At 43.1% G+C, this 16648-nt stretch overlaps 1 protein-coding gene across 1 annotated transcript; it reads right to left on the bottom strand.

The window, feature by feature from the left end:
• Positions 1 to 2499: 2499 nt before the first annotated feature.
• On the bottom strand, positions 2500 to 3157 carry LOC142295135 (small ribosomal subunit protein eS7-like). The gene has a single exon (XM_075338200.1). The coding sequence runs from the start codon at positions 3123 to 3125 to the stop codon at positions 2541 to 2543; it is 585 nt and encodes a 194-aa protein (XP_075194315.1). The 5' UTR covers positions 3126 to 3157; the 3' UTR covers positions 2500 to 2540.
• Positions 3158 to 16648: the final 13491 nt, after the last annotated feature.

Here is a 16648-nt window from a genome sequence, read left to right as displayed (position 1 = left end):
ATGTCTCCGGTACGTGCAAAAACGTACCAAACACGTACCGGAGGCACGGATGTGTGTTGCGGGCCTTATATAGCAAAATCCTGGTGGTTGGTTCACTTTAATGACCTTTGTGAGATTGCTCTAAACAAATCCATTAATAACGTATAAAAGATGTGACCATGTGAAGGATAAGACTGTAAAAAAAAAAAAAAAAAATAGGGTAAAATCAAATTCAGGCAACTTGTTAAATATATTTAATCCCCAAGTAAATTACAGCTGCAATAATTGCTAATTTTGTCAATTCCTTTTCACAAATAATCCCATACGTTTAGGAGCATGTACACATGAGGCAAGGCAATTTATATCATGCAAAACAAAATTTTGGGTGTATGCAGTATTCTGTCCATGTAAATTCTACTATATTGGTAAAACAATCAGGCCCCTATTTGTGAGATTCCGAGAGCATACTGTAGGTGTTCCATTCACACAGGGATAAGAGCCACCAGATTAATCAAGTACATGAAAGAAAGCCATGGCTCTTATCCAAGCAAAATGTTTTTTGCTGGGCTGGAGAGAGTGGATTTCCCTGATCAAGGACATGATTATCACAGAATGCTGTTGCGCTGTGAAAGTACGTATATTTTGAGATTGGAGGCCCGGGGTCCCATAAGTTTTAATAATAGCAATCATTTATCAGTGTTGTTATAGATTAGATGAAAACAACTGTGATGGTAAATATGCTTATTATACAGTTGTGTTCAAAAATTTATAGACTTTTTGCTTTCTTGGCCTTTTTTTTCCAGAGAATATGAATGATAACACAAAACTTTTTTCCACTCATAATTAGTGGTTGGGTGAAGCCATTTATTGCCAAACTACTGTGTTTTCGCTTTTTAAATCATAATGACAACCAAAAACATCCAAATGACCCTGATCAAAAGTTTACATACCCCAGTTCTTAATACCGTGTATTGCCCCTTCTAACATCAATGACAACTTGAAGTCTATTGTGGTAGTTGTGGATGAGGCTCTTTATTTGATCAGATGGTAAAGCTGCCCATTCTTCTTGGCAAAAAGCCTCCAGTTCCTGTAAATTCCTGGGCTTTCTTGCATGAAGTGCGCGCTTGGAGTCTCCCCAGAGTGGCTCAATGATATTGACATCAGGAAACAGAGATGGCCACTCAAGAACCTTCACTTTGTTCTGCTGTAGTCAATGACAGGTCGACTTGGCCTTGTGTTTTGGATCGTTGTCATGTTGGAACGTCCAAGTACGTCCCATGCACAGATTCTGGGCTGATAAGTGCAAATTTGCCTCCAGTATTTGCTGCATTCATCTTTCCTTCAACCTTCTCCAAGTTTCCTGTGCCTTTGTAGCTCACACATCCTCACATCATCAGCAATCCATCTCCATGCTTTACAGTAGGAATGGTGTTCCTCTCATCATAGGCCTTGTTTGTTGACACCTCTCCAAATGTAACATTTATGATTGTGGCTAAAAGGTTTGATTTTGGTCTCATCACTCTAAATTACTTTGTTCCAGAAGTTTGGAGGCTTGTCTCTGTGCTGTTTGGCGTATTGTAGGCGAGATACGTTGTGGCATTTGCACAGGAATGGCTTTCTTCTGGTGACTCGACCATGCAGCCCATTTTTCTTCAAGTGCCTCCTTTTATGCATCTTAAAACAGCCACACCGCTAGTTTTCAGTGAGTCCTATATTTCAGCTGATGTTATTTGTGGCTTTTTCTTTTGCATCCCGAACAATTTTACTGGTAGTAATGTCCGACATTTTTGTTGGTCTACCTGATCTTGGTTTAGTTTTTACAGAGCCCCTGATTTTCCATTTGTTAATCACTGTTTGAACACTGCTGACTGGCATTATCAATTCCTTGGATATCTTTTTGTATCGCTTTACTGTTTATACAGTTCAACTATCTTTTCCCATAGACCCGTTGACAATTATTTTGCTGTGCACATGACAATCCAGAAATGTCAGTGGCTGGATGAAAGATGCAACAGTCTGTCTGGATCCAAGAAACTCACTCAGCTTTTATACACACACACACACACACACACACACACACACACACACACACACACACACACACACAGATTACAAGCAAACAAGTCACAGGTGAGGATGTTATCTTTATTAGCCATTCAAACCCATTTCTGTCAACTTCTGTGCATGTTATCAGGACAAAATCACCAGGGTATGTGAACTTTTGATCAGAGTCATTTGGATGTTTTTGGTTGTTTGTCACACGTCCCCACCGAAGTCCGCTCCATCGCTTCGGTCACCAGGCACCGCCGTATTCCCACTGCAGACAGAACTGGTGATAGGGGAGGAGTTGGTGCCAGTGGCTCTGGTAGGCGCAGGCTTCTCCCATCCACTAGGCTGGGTTTCCCTGGGACACTGCAGTACCTTCTAATTCCCCCTCCTGTCTGCTGGTTGCTGCCAGATATAGTTTTGTATTCCTGCTTGTTTCTGGTTCTTGCTCTATTCTGAATATAGGTCCCTGTGTTTTTTTTTTAACAAGTACTTTTTATTAGAACATTCGCTCTTTACAGCTTGAATTCTGGAAACTCGAAAACCACATCTTTGCCTGTGAGTTTCTTGTAGACACCAGAAAATGTTTCAACCTTGTGTTCCACATTGTTCTGTTGTGCCTTGTCCAAATGGACTTTTATGAGCCGACTGCCATTCAACTTCACACGGATTCTCTTGCCCACAATTTCACTTGGGAACATCAAATCTTCAAGGATGGCATTATGTACTGCTGTCAGGGTACGGCTTCTGGGATGCTTCTGCTTGTTTTTCGTGCGGCTTTTCCTTGTTGGTTTGGGCAAGATCCTTCTCTGAGCAATGAACACCACATGCTTGCCGCTGAACTTTTTCTCCAGCTCGCGCACCAGCCTGACTTGGATCTTCTGGAAAGATTTCAGCTGAGGGACTGGAACGAAGATGATTATTGCTTTTCTACCACGTCCAACTTCAATTTCCTTAGCTGCAGTAATGTTTAGTTCCCTTAGTTGAGCTTTGAGGTCTGAGTTCATTTCCAGCTCCAGCAGAGCCTGGGAGATGCCAGACTCAAACTCGTCCGGCTTTTCGCCATTCGGCTTCACGATCTTGGCGCTCGTGCTGAACATGGCCTTTCGTCCTGTCTCAGTGACGGCCTAGGAAGAGCGGTCCCTGTGTTTTGACCCCTGCCTGCTCTCTGACTACTGTCCTGCCTGCCGTTTTTGTACCTCGCTGCCATCTCCAGTTTTGACCGCCTGATTTCTTGACTAGGCTCTTGTCTGCCAATTTTGTTCCTCTTCAGTATCTCCTGGTTTGACACTGCCTGAGGATTACTTTCCTCTGGACTCAGCCTTCCACAGGTAGTGTGATGCCCTGGACTAGCCAGGTAGTCACAGGCAGGCCCATGCACAAACACCAGTCCCCTAAAAAGGTAACAGCAGCCAACCTAAAAACGCTGAGTCACCCCTCTCAGACTTTGACGTTCACACCCGGGGGCGGAGCCAGGCAGTTGACCACGCCCACCGAGGAGTTCGGAGGGCCTGAGGCAGGAAGAAAAACAGAGAGTTAGAGTTAGAGAGTTGGAGTCAGAGTTAGAGAGTTTGAGTTGGAGAGAGAGGAGTTAGAGGAGTAACGTCTGTTGGGGATCTAGGTCGTAACCCGGATACCCAGTGGCCAGGAGGCAGACGGTGGTTGCTGCCTGCAGGAGTCGGGAAGACGGCTGGTGGAACCGTAAGGGACCGGGACAGGGTAGTGGCCCGCCGGTACCGAACCGGGGAATCAACTGGAAACTGGAGCACCAGGAGGGGTACTCAAACCCAGAACGAGGCCCAGAAGCCACTGGACCACGTCGAATTTACTGATTGAGGTCTGGACCTTAGGTCCTTTCCCATCCCAAGACCCGAAAGACGGCAACAGCCCACCAAGGGGGTTAGAAAGCCACCGCCCAGGCAGAGAAATCCCACGGGCAAGCGCCTGCGGGCAAACTGACTCCTCCGACACATACACGCCGGGGAGCGGACGCCCGGCGCTGAAGCGCAGGCAGTAAAAATCTACAAAAGAGGTGCAGGAGAAAGGCAGGGACCACCAAACCGGGTGGAGGACCAGACGCAGCCGGCTGCGGGCACCGACCACCATCCTTTTAGTTTACCAGAGACTCCGGTGTATCTGTCATAGTGAGTACAACAGTGCCATCCAGCCGTGCACCGTCCTGCACCGCCCAGCCACACACTTCCCAAATGGGTCCCGGGGCCACCATCCCTGCCCACGGAGGGGTTAACATCTTGCTGCACGACCATCTCCCCCGGGTGCCCCGTAATTGCAGTGGTGGTGTCTACACCTTCACCACATCACGTGGGTGGCGTCACGAACTCAAAACACGACTCCGGCTGTACACCTACCTAACCACCACCATCGAGATCGCCAGCAACCCCTTGCAGAGTGATGAGACCCCTGGGTCCGGAGGCGCTCGAGCCACCCACCAAATGAGCCCGGACCCGAGTGGCTCGGCTCCGACCAAACACGGGGCGGTACAGTAGCGCTATCCAGGGCCCTGTAGTAATTCCAAATCTCTGTATAGGGATTTCGGTTCTCGGAATCCTACTTAGTGGGCGGCTTTCCTCTTGCCTGTTTGTGACAGCCATTCTGAGACTGTGGTTACAGGCATGCATTACATTATATCTGGCCCACTAAACAACAACAACAAAAAAAAGAATGGATTCCCTCCAAACGGTGATATTCCAGGTCCATACCCTGTCTGGCCTTGTCCAAGGACTTGTACAGCAAGTATAACATCTTGAATATGCCCAGGTTCAAGCTCCTGCAGCACCTCCCTCATTTTGTCCAGAGCCACTTCCACTTCAAGGGAGCAAATCACATTGTGGAGAATCTGGATTTCAGAGGCAATTGCTACCATAGCAACGACAACGCCTGAGTGGGCCCCAGGATCCTCACTCAGGCACATAAGTACTCCCTGTGGATCCTATAAAGTTAATGTTACCTGTCTGTCTCACCAGGGAAAATCCAGGTGACTGCAGGGTTTTGTTGATTGTGGCTCTGCAGCCAATTTCATAGACTCTGTTGTAGCAAAGGATCTGGGCTTGCCTTTGCTGAGACTGAACTCTCCTATTAAAATTTCTGCCATTGATAGTACACCTCTCACACAGGGTGTGGTTAAGTGTGTTACTCAGGAGGTTTGCATGCTTGTTGGAGCTTTGCATGTAGAATCTGTGTCTTCTTTTTGTTCTTGAGAACCTGACATCAGCAGTGGTATTGGGAATGCCATGGCTGCGCAACATAACCCATCATAGACTGGCAGCAGGGTTAGATTGTATGCTGGAGCCCTGAGTGTCAGAAGAAATGTATGTCTTTATGTCTTAACCTGACTAGAGCTGAACGTGTCTTCGTACCTCATGCATTCAGGGACTTTGTTGATGTGTTTTCTGTCTGAATGTGAAAAAACACTTCTACCCAAAGAATATGATTGTCCCATAGATTTGGTTTTCAATTTCGAGTCCCCAAGGGTAAAATGTATAATCTGTCTGGTCTGGACCATCAGGCCATGAAGGATTATATAGCAGACAGGTGGCAGAAAGGGCTTATCAGGCCATCCAGGTCACTAGTCGGCACTGGATTCTTTTTTGTTGATAAAAAAGTGGTTGTCTCAGATCTTGTATTGACTATCATGAACTTAACGCTATTACTGTAAAGAATCAGTACCCTCTGTCACTCATCCCCGATCTCTTTAACCAGCTCATAGGAGCCCAATGGTTCACAAAACTTGATCTCAGGGGAGCATATAATTTAATCCACATCAGAGAAGGAGATGAGTGAAAAACGGCATTTAACACTCCAGAGGGACACTATGAGTACCTAGTAATGCCTTTTGGGTTAAGTAATGCGCCGGCTGTTTTTCAAAATTTCGTTAATGATATTTTCTGAGATATCTGTGGTCAATATGTGGTGGTTTATCTGGATGACATCCTGATTTATTCTCCTGATGCTACATCACATGTCCTACATGTACGCACTGTACTCCAGAGACTCAGGGAAAACTCCCTATTTGCTAAATATGAGAAATGTGGGGTTTTTTTGAGGCAGAGGTTAATTTTCTGGGTTATATTTTGTCTGCAGAAGTCTTCCGCATGGATCCCTCTAATCTTCAACCAATTAAGGCATGGGTTCACATACCATTTTCATGTTTTTCACTTTTTTCAGATAGTCCATTGTATTTTTCAGTCTAGTATTCCCATAGCAGTTCTGCTTTTCATTATTCCCCTATACATTGTGACTGGTGTGCAACTCTTGAGTCTTGCACCTTGTTCACACCATGGTGTTCCAGACGTACATTCTTTAATTAGTATGCATTTTCTGTCTGAGAACCCTGCCCCACCCATAGCCATGTGTCTTATTTCACATATTTTTTAACTGCAGGTGAGGTTACACGTAGGTTAGGGACCCAAAAATAGAGATTACCTTGGCGTTTGGTTTTGGGGCTCCTTTGCATTGATCAATACAATGGCTAAACATCTCTCATTGCTATTATTCATAGCAGTTATGCAGATACCATTTTCATGTTTTTCACTTTTTTCAGATAGTTCATTGTATTTTTCAGTCTAGTATTCCCATATAGTTCTGGATTTTGGAGAGTAACTGTAAAGCTCAGGGTTAAATTTTCCCAGCAAAACATAGTCTATGACGTTCCCTGAGTCACATGAGGCATCTGTGCAAAATTTCGTGATTGTAAATGCGACGGTGCGGATTCCTTTAGCGGACATACATACACACATACACACATACACTCAGCTTTATATATTAGATTATGTGGAGTGATGAAGCTTCTTTCAAATTATCTGGCCATATTAACAGACATAATTGTATTTACAGGTATAATGAGAACATTAGAGCAATAACTAAATGAGCCTGGTGTCAATGTTTGGGGTGGTATTTCAAGTTTTCGTATTTTAGCACCAATATTTTTTTCATGGAACAGTCACAGGAGATAAGTATCTCGAAATTCTAAAGAATAAACTTGTTCCCCAGTTACAGCAACAGCCTAATTCAAATGACCTTTCCAACAAGATGGGGCCCCTCCACATTATTCAAGAGTAGTCCGCGAGTATCTTGATTAAACATCTCCTAATAAATGGATTGGCCAAAGAGCCCCACTTGATTGGCCGGCATGTTCACCAGACTTGACCCCAATGGATTTTTTTCTTTTGGCGAGTACTCAAGGACAAAGTTTATTATCGAAAATGAAAAAGTGTCAGTGATTTGAAAAATTACATAAGAGATGCATTTCAAGAAATGAATACCCAAAGAGACTTGTGCAAAAACATTTGTCGTAGCGTAAGAGGCAGACTTTAATGCTGTGCAAATTGTAATGGAAAACAGTTTGAACACCTGCATTGATAAAATGTAAGGGCTTTTGTATTATTGTTCAGCATAAATTTAATTGTCAATGTTATGCTTGTGTTAGTAAATATAATTTTTATATATAAATCAAAATAAATATTATTATTTTCTGTCCACCTACTTTTTGACCACCCTGTATATATTATAATGTGTAAATGAAGATAATGTTGTTCAATACAAAGATTCTACATATGTTTACTTATCTCATTAAGAGGTATATAGTATTGCAGCAACACATATATAGTGCAGCTGGTAACAATAAATAGAAAAGTGCAGATATATAGTAGCAATAAATATAAAGTGCAGAAATGCAAGCAATAAATTAATATACAAAATAATATATGGAATAAATATTCATACATTGGTAAGACTAATCATCAAGGTAATAAAGTTATAGCCATATAAAAGGTGAATTTTTATTAGTTGCATATACTGCTGCACTGAAACAACCAAGTACAAAGCAATATAAAAATTCAGACCCTATTTTGGTTCAGCTTGATCTTATGCGTCCTTTTATTATAGAAGTCGATGGATCAAAGGTTGCAGTGTGAGCGGTGCTATCACAAGGTCACTCAGCTTCATCCTTGTGCCTTCTTTTCAAACAAATTTTCTTCCACAGAGAGAAACTATGACATTGGTAATCGTGAGCTGTTGGCAATTAAATGGGCCTTCGAGGAATGGCACCACTTACCCGTCCAGCTGGATTTCTCCAGTCCCTACCTACTCCAAGAAGTCCTTCAACCCATCTCTCCATGGACTTCATCGCTGACCTCCTATCCTCAGAAGGGAAGACTTGAATCTGGGTGGTGGTGGATAGATTCAGCAAACAGTGTCATTTTGTTTCTCTGTCCTGATTACCTAATTCAATTCTGAAATTCTACGCAGGTTGTTCATTAAGCATATTATACGATTACACGGGGTTTCAGAAAAAATAGTTTCTGACCGAGGAATTCAGGCTGTCTCAAAATTCTGGAGGGCTTTTTGTAAAAAGATTAGTTATCTTTTTTATCTGCCTACCACCCAGAGACCAATGGTCAGACTGAACGTTCTAATCAAACCCTTGAACAATATCTCCGGTGTTATGTGTCCGACCGTCAATCTGACTGAGTGGAATATCTGCCGCTAGCCGAGTTCGCCATCAATAATCAGTATAAAGAATACATCCAGACTACCCCCTTTTTCTGCAATTTTGAATTGCATCCACATTTTGGTTCTTTTTCTTCCACTGCGGTGAATAATCCTGAGGCTGACAAAACTGTGGACAAACTGAAAGTTATCTGGTCTGAGGTTAAAGAGAACTTGAAAAGGGCACAGGGTGGTCAAGCCTCAGCTGCTAAGAGATGTTCCAAGAACCCAAGCCTTAAGGCTGCTTTACACGCAACGACATTGCTAACGAGATATCGTTGGGGTCACGGAATTTGTGACGCACATCCAGCCTCGTTAGCGACATTGTTGCGTGTGACACGTACGAGCGACCGCTAACGAGCAAAAATACTCACCTTATCGTTGACACGCTGTCCAGTTCCCAAATATCGTTGCTGCTACAGGTACGATGTTGTTCGTCGTTCCTGCGGCAGCACACATCGCTATGTGTGACACCGCAGGAACGAGGAACCTCACCTTACCTGCAGCCGCCAGCAATGAGGAAGGAAGGAGGTGGGCGGGATGTTACGTCCCACTCATCTACGCCCCTCCGCTTCTATTGGGCGGCCGCTTAGTGACGTCGCTGTGACGCCGAACGAACCGCCACCTGAGAAAGGAGGCGGTTCGCCGGTCACAGCGACGTCGCTAGGTAGGTGAGTAGTGTGACGGGTCCGAGCGATGTTGTGCACCACGGGCAGCGATTTTCCCATGATGCACAGCTGATGGGGGCGGGTACACACGCTAGCGATCTCGCTAGCGAGATCGCAGCGTATAAAGCGGCCTTTAGAGTTGGGGGACAAGGTATGGTTGTCCTTGATGCATATTAAACTTAAGGTCCCTTCTGCTAAGCTGAATCCCAGATTTATGGGACCTTATGAGACAGTCGAGCTCATTAACCCTACAACTTTCTGCCTGAAACTCTCTCCATCCTTTAACCCTTTCACGACCGGCCGATTTTTCGCTTTCCGTTTTTTTTTTTCGCCATTCTTTTTCTGAGAGACGTAACTTTTTTATTTTTCAGTCAATATGGTCATGTGAGGGCTCATTTTTTGCGGAACGAGCTGTACTTTTAAATGAAACCATCAGTTTTACCATATTGTGTACTAGAAAATGGCAAAAAAATTCCAAATGCTGAAAAATTGCAAAAAAAGTGCGATAGCACTATGGTTTTTGAGATATTTTATTCACTGTGTTCACTATATGGTAAAACTGATGTGTGGGTGTGATGCCTCAGGTAAGTGCGAGTTCGTAGACACCAAACATGTATAGGTTTACTTTTATATAAGGGGTTAAAAAAAAATCGGAAGTTTGTCCAAAAAAAGTGGCGCACGTTTTACGCCATATTCCGTGACCCGTAGCGTTCTCATTTTTCGGGATCTTAGGCTCAATGACGGCTTATTTTTTGCGTCTCGAGCTGACGTTTTTAACGGTACCATTTTTGCGCAGATGCTACGTTTTGATCGCCTCTTATTGCATTTTGCGCAAAAGTTGTGGCGACAAAAAAACGTCATTTTGGCGTTTGGAATTTTTTTGCCGCTACGCCGTTTACTGATCAGATTAATTGATTTTATATTTTGATAGATCGGGCGTTTCTGAACGCGGCGATACCAAATGTGTGTATATTTTTTATTTTTTTAACCCTTTAATTTTCAATGGGGCGAATGGGGGGTGATTTGAACTTTTAGGTTTGTTTTTTTTTTTTTAATTTTTTAAAACTTATTTTTTTTACTTTTTTTTTTTATTTTACTAGTCCCCCTAGGGGGCTATTGCGATCAGCATTCCGATCGCTCTGCAGTATCTGCTGATCACAGCTGGAAGGCTGTAAACAGCAGATACGCTGTCTTTCTCTTTTGCTGTGCCCCGGGCACAGTGAAAGTGAAACCAATTCATGTGTAGTACAGGAGTCATCACATGACCCTGTGCTACCATGACAACTATCGGGAGTCACGTGATCGCGTCGCGTGACTTCCGGTTTCGGCGGTAAGTAAAACTTTACCGCGATCGCGCTTATAATGGCGCTGTCATGTATTGACAGCGCCATATAAGGGGTTAATCAGCACGAGCAGATAACGATTCTGCTCGTGCCTAGCAGGCACACATCTCAGCTGTGAAAATCAGCTGAGATGTGTGCCGATCGCGGCATGCTGCCGCCGGAGGACCGCGGGCAGTAAGATTATGTCATTTAGGACGTAATTTTACGGCCCGCGGTCGTTAAGGGGTTAAGATATCAAATGTGTTCCACAAGTCCTTCCTCAAGTTGTTTTGTTTCCCCATTCACTCAGTCAGTGCCCCCACTCCTCCTGTTTTGATTAAGGGTAACTTGCAGTATGAAGTGCAGAGAATCCTTGATTCCCGTATTGTCAAAGGGGCAGTGCAGTATCTGGTTCATTGGAGGGGTTATGGCCCAGAGGAGAGATCATGGGTCCCAGCAAGTGATATTCATGCAAAGGCTCTTGTCAGGGGGTTTCACCTCCAATTACCCGGCAAGCCAAGATTTGAGGGTCCGGAAGCCCATCGTGGAGGGGGGTGTACTGTCACGTCCTCACTGGAGTCTGTTCCTGCGACTTCTGCTTTGGTCACCAGGTGCCGCTGTATTTCCGCTGCAGACAGTAGCTCTGGTGGGCACAGGCTCTGCCCATCCACTAGATGTAAAGAATCCGGCACACTAAATAAAGTGATTTCCAAAGATGATATTTCGTTTGAATATATTTTATTGTTCTTGTGAGGATATCAAAAAAATCGTATGTGTACAAGTTCAACGTTTCGACCAAAACGTATGGTCTGTTTCAAGGACTGTGAGACAAAAACAATATGTCAAAGAAAGACAATCACATAAAGTAAAGTAAAGACATACAGTTACATTAGGAACTATTTCAAATTGTAGAAATAAAAATAAAAATAAAAAAATGACCCAATGGGGAAAGGGAAAACATGGATTACAATAAGATTCTCCACAAGAACTCGCAATTTTTCTGAAGATAAATACAATATTTCATTACAATAGTATTCATACATCATATTCTCAATGAAAAAGAAAAACAAAAACAAAAGACAGATATCAGAGGAAGTTGCTGAATAACACAAACCTCAAAGGGTTATGGTATGATGCATATCATGGGATATTCACTCGCATGGATTTTATATGTATCACTCTTATAGCCTAAGACCAAAAGAGGGATAAGTCAGTAATCACATGAGTATAGTTAAATGTACAGACGGAGGTGAAGTCATATGAGTCATCAAAGGACAATGTCACTATAGGGGATAAGTGTAGTTACCTTAATACCCTCACATAGATGGTAGGATGACTAACGTCCTCTTATTAGATTAGATTTGTTTAAGAAGCTGTGTGACCAATGACATGGATGTTAGACATAGGATATACGTATTTATAAGCAACATGGGTAATAAACTGAATGTTGTCATGTAAAATTCAGAAATGTACGTACATGGTCGTCTAACCATCCAAGACGGGAGAAAGCAATGTTCCTCACGTCTTTATAGTATATGCAAAAGGTGCAATCGTGAGCAGAAACAGCAACTAAATTGGATTAAATCCATAGGTTAACACCCCTGTAGCTCATGATCTAGAACATGTATAAAGAGAGATTACAAAATAAGTAGCTGTCATATTACCAAGAAACACATCAATATGATAAAGATGTCTGCATGAATAGCAGGGATAAAAGAGTTGACATGATCACCTGTAAATGGCTTGTCTATATATGGCACCTAATAGAGCCTGAGAAAGGTTCAATATGGTAGGTACAGTAAGGCACCTAAATATAGATAAAATACAGTGTTATGACATGAACTAGTCAATATATCAAAAAGCGGAGGTGGTATGGTGCTTACCCACAGTGTGAAATAAATGGGAAAAGTCCTGGGTATGAAGGTGGGGCCTGTTATACAAGACAATAAAGTTTGGGTTTAGTGTATAGAAATACACGTGAGGCTAAGAAGGCCTGGTCAGAGTCATACCTTGTGTCTGTCCTGGTGAACGCCGTGCCTAGAAGGGCCTGGAGGTGGCCGGTGACCTGCCGCGTGTGGGTTATATGGGCTGAAATTAATGAAGCCGCCTGTGTATTTCCTGTGTATTTCCTGTTGGGAGCAGGAGTGAGGCTTGGAGCGCATGACGCGCAGGCGCCTCCCGGGGTATCCGGAGGACGCATGCGCGGGAGGCAGGACCAAGCGTCACAGTGGGGAAAAGGTGTATGCCCTGCGGAGCGCATACTGCGCATGCGCCGCCCGCGTCGGGCAACGCATGCGCAGCAGGCACTACACACGGCGTGTGCAGTGGGAAGCATGAAAATAGAGCGGAGGATGAGTGCATCATGCGCAGGCCCAGCCCGGTTGCCAGGCAGCGCGTGCGCAGAAGGCAGCTCAACCGCGGCGTGTATAATATAGTGTAAAGTGGGAGAGAAGGTGGATGGAGTAAGTCTCATGCATGCGTCGCCAAATACTTGGCAGCGCATGCGCAAAAGTAAACCATCAATACATGCATAAGGAACTTAATAAAGAAACATTATAAGAGCTTGTGTAGCCAGCTAGTGAGACATCAGGAACAGGGATGCCCAGGTGCTTGTGATTCATAGCGTGAAGAAGTGAGATCAGGTAGGATGGGCCTAGAGAAAGAGGGAAAGAGTTTCTTTATTAAAGAGTTTCTTTATTAAGTTCCTTATGCATGTATTGATGGTTTACTTTTGCGCATGCGCTGCCAAGTATTTGGCGACGCATGCATGAGACTTACTCCATCCACCTTCTCTCCCACTTTACACTATATTATACACGCCGCGGTTGAGCTGCCTTCTGCGCACGCGCTGCCTGGCAACCGGGCTAGGCCTGCGCATGATGCACTCATCCTCCGCTCTATTTTCATGCTTTCCACTGCACACGCCGTGTGTAGTGCCTGCTGCGCATGCGTTGCCCGACGCTGGCGGCGCATGCGCAGTATGCGCTCCGCAGGGCATACACCTTTTCCCCACTGTGACGCTTGGTCCTGCCTCCCGCGCATGCGTCCTCCGGATACCCCGGGAGGCGCCTGCGCGTCATGCGCTCCAAGCCTCACTCCTGCTCCCAACAGGAAATACACAGGAAATACACAGGCGGCTTCATTAATTTCAGCCCATATAACCCACACGCGGCAGGTCACCGGCCACCTCCAGGCCCTTCTAGGCACGGCGTTCACCAGGACAGACACAAGGTATGACTCTGACCAGGCCTTCTTAGCCTCACGTGTATTTCTATACACTAAACCCAAACTTTATTGTCTTGTATAACAGGCCCCACCTTCATACCCAGGACTTTTCCCATTTATTTCACACTGTGGGTAAGCACCATACCACCTCCGCTTTTTGATATATTGACTAGTTCATGTCATAACACTGTATTTTATCTATATTTAGGTGCCTTACTGTACCTACCATATTGAACCTTTCTCAGGCTCTATTAGGTGCCATATATAGACAAGCCATTTACAGGTGATCATGTCAACTCTTTTATCCCTGCTATTCATGCAGACATCTTTATCATATTGATGTGTTTCTTGGTAATATGACAGCTACTTATTTTGTAATCTCTCTTTATACATGTTCTAGATCATGAGCTACAGGGGTGTTAACCTATGGATTTAATCCAATTTAGTTGCTGTTTCTGCTCACGATTGCACCTTTTGCATATACTATAAAGACGTGAGGAACATTGCTTTCTCCCGTCTTGGATGGTTAGACGACCATGTACGTACATTTCTGAATTTTACATGACAACATTCAGTTTATTACCCATGTTGCTTATAAATACGTATATCCTATGTCTAACATCCATGTCATTGGTCACACAGCTTCTTAAACAAATCTAATCTAATAAGAGGACGTTAGTCATCCTACCATCTATGTGAGGGTATTAAGGTAACTACACTTATCCCCTATAGTGACATTGTCCTTTGATGACTCATATGACTTCACCTCCGTCTGTACATTTAACTATACTCATGTGATTACTGACTTATCCCTCTTTTGGTCTTAGGCTATAAGAGTGATACATATAAAATCCATGCGAGTGAATATCCCATGATATGCATCATACCATAACCCTTTGAGGTTTGTGTTATTCAGCAACTTCCTCTGATATCTGTCTTTTGTTTTTGTTTTTCTTTTTCATTGAGAATATGATGTATGAATACTATTGTAATGAAATATTGTATTTATCTTCAGAAAAATTGCGAGTTCTTGTGGAGAATCTTATTGTAATCCCTGTTTTCCCTTTCCCCATTGGGTCATTTTTTTATTTTTATTTTTCTTTCTACAATTTGAAATAGTTCCTAATGTAACTGTATGTCTTTACTTTACTTTATGTGATTGTCTTTCTTTGACATATTGTTTTTGTCTCACAGTCCTTGAAACAGACCATAAGTTTTGGTCGAAACGTTGGACTTGTACACATACGATTTTTTTGATATCCTCACAAGAACAATAAAATATATTCAAACGAAATATCATCTTTGGAAATCACTTTATTTAGTGTGCCGGATTCTTTACATCTACTGGACTTATATTTTCCGAGCACCTTAAGCTTCTTTTTCTCAGTGAGCCAGGCATCTCTATTATATTGGACTATATTTTGTCCTGAGCTCCTACTCATCAATTTTTGTATCAATGTCATTCACTACATTTTCGTACAATACAGAGGAAGTCACGAATATTCTATCTAAGGTTAATATACCTAACACATTCCTATCTGTACCATCTGAGGAGATAAGATCACGTGACTATGAGAAAGAACTCAGAAAAGAAAAAGCATTAAGCTTACACTGCACAACCCTCGCAGAGTATCACAGAGTCCAAAGAATCCCCAGAGGACTGAGAGTACAATTGCGACCTACCCTGTTTGCAGACAATCAAGAATACTGCCAGAAGTATGAAAGCATTCTTAATAAATGCTCCATGGATGTTATCGTGCTGACTATAGAATATCTACATAAAGAAATAGAGGATACCAATCTCAAGATTGTCTCTATAGAAGAACAACTTACTAACACGCTCCCAAGCACAGAGTGGGACAAGATTAGGACCAAGACAAAAGAAATCATTGAGGAGTTTCAAAAAACTCTTCAAACAAGAAAAAGAACAAAATTTATTAGAGATCAAGAGGATTATAACAACAACCGTGTGTACAGATGGCGCTCTACAGAGGACTCACCCAGATACCGTGCCAGAACAAATCGTTTTTCCACTTCATCTGGTTCAGACACAGACCAATATCCGGCCCGCTCAAGTCATTTTTTAGGACCCAGACAAGGCCCAAAAGGAAGACGAGGCGCAGCAAGAGAAGGTACCACGGGGACACCAACACCCTATCAAGTTCAGACACGGTCTTAGGTACGATGAGTCTGGTTTATAACATATCGTCATGTAATTTGTCACCATTGGAAATTAATGTGTTACAAAAAGGTTTGTCATTTTGCCCAACACCCAGGTTTGATACATTCTTACTAGACCAAGAGTTACAACGGTTTTTCAGGACCTTGCGACTCAAGGCACATTTTCTGATTAAGGAGAGTATACCATCCTCCCAAACCACCATCATACAGGGTTTCTCTTTACAGGGTCTGAATTTGAGAATTCCCAGTTCTTTCAACCCACCAAAACTGTATCATCCCATCGAAACATACATTTCCCTTGTTTCCAATGATGTTCAAAAAACATTGAAATCCGTGGAACAGGGCGATCTTAGGGTTAAAAATAATATGTCAATAGAAGAAAACAGGGCCTTACAAAATTTGAAAAATAATACAAAGATCGTGATCAAACCGGCGGATAAAGGTGGGGCAGTGGTTGTGATGGATAAAACATACTATATGTCCGAGATCCACAGACAATTGGATGATTCATCCACGTACCAACCAATTCCAAGAGACCCCACATCCCATATTATGACCCTAATCAGAGAAATGGTCGATTTTCATTCTAAACAGCAAACTATTGATAGCAAGTTAGCAGAATTCCTGATCAAAACGCACCCCATTATTCCGGTTTTTTATATATTACCAAAAATCCATAAAAACTTAAACACACCTCCTGGCCGCCCAATTGTTGCCTCG

The sequence above is a fragment of the Anomaloglossus baeobatrachus genome, chromosome 3 (assembly GCF_048569485.1).
Source record: "Anomaloglossus baeobatrachus isolate aAnoBae1 chromosome 3, aAnoBae1.hap1, whole genome shotgun sequence".
In the NCBI taxonomy this organism is placed as follows: domain Eukaryota; kingdom Metazoa; phylum Chordata; class Amphibia; order Anura; family Aromobatidae; genus Anomaloglossus; species Anomaloglossus baeobatrachus.
Note: the sequence above shows the minus strand (reverse complement) of the source record. Positions and strands in the feature narration are given on the sequence as shown.

Excerpts from the sequence above, each read along its gene's own strand:
- LOC142295135 (XM_075338200.1), bottom strand. The coding sequence starts at position 3,125 with ATGTTCAGCACGAGCGCCAAGATCGTGAAGCCGAATGGCGAAAAGCCG.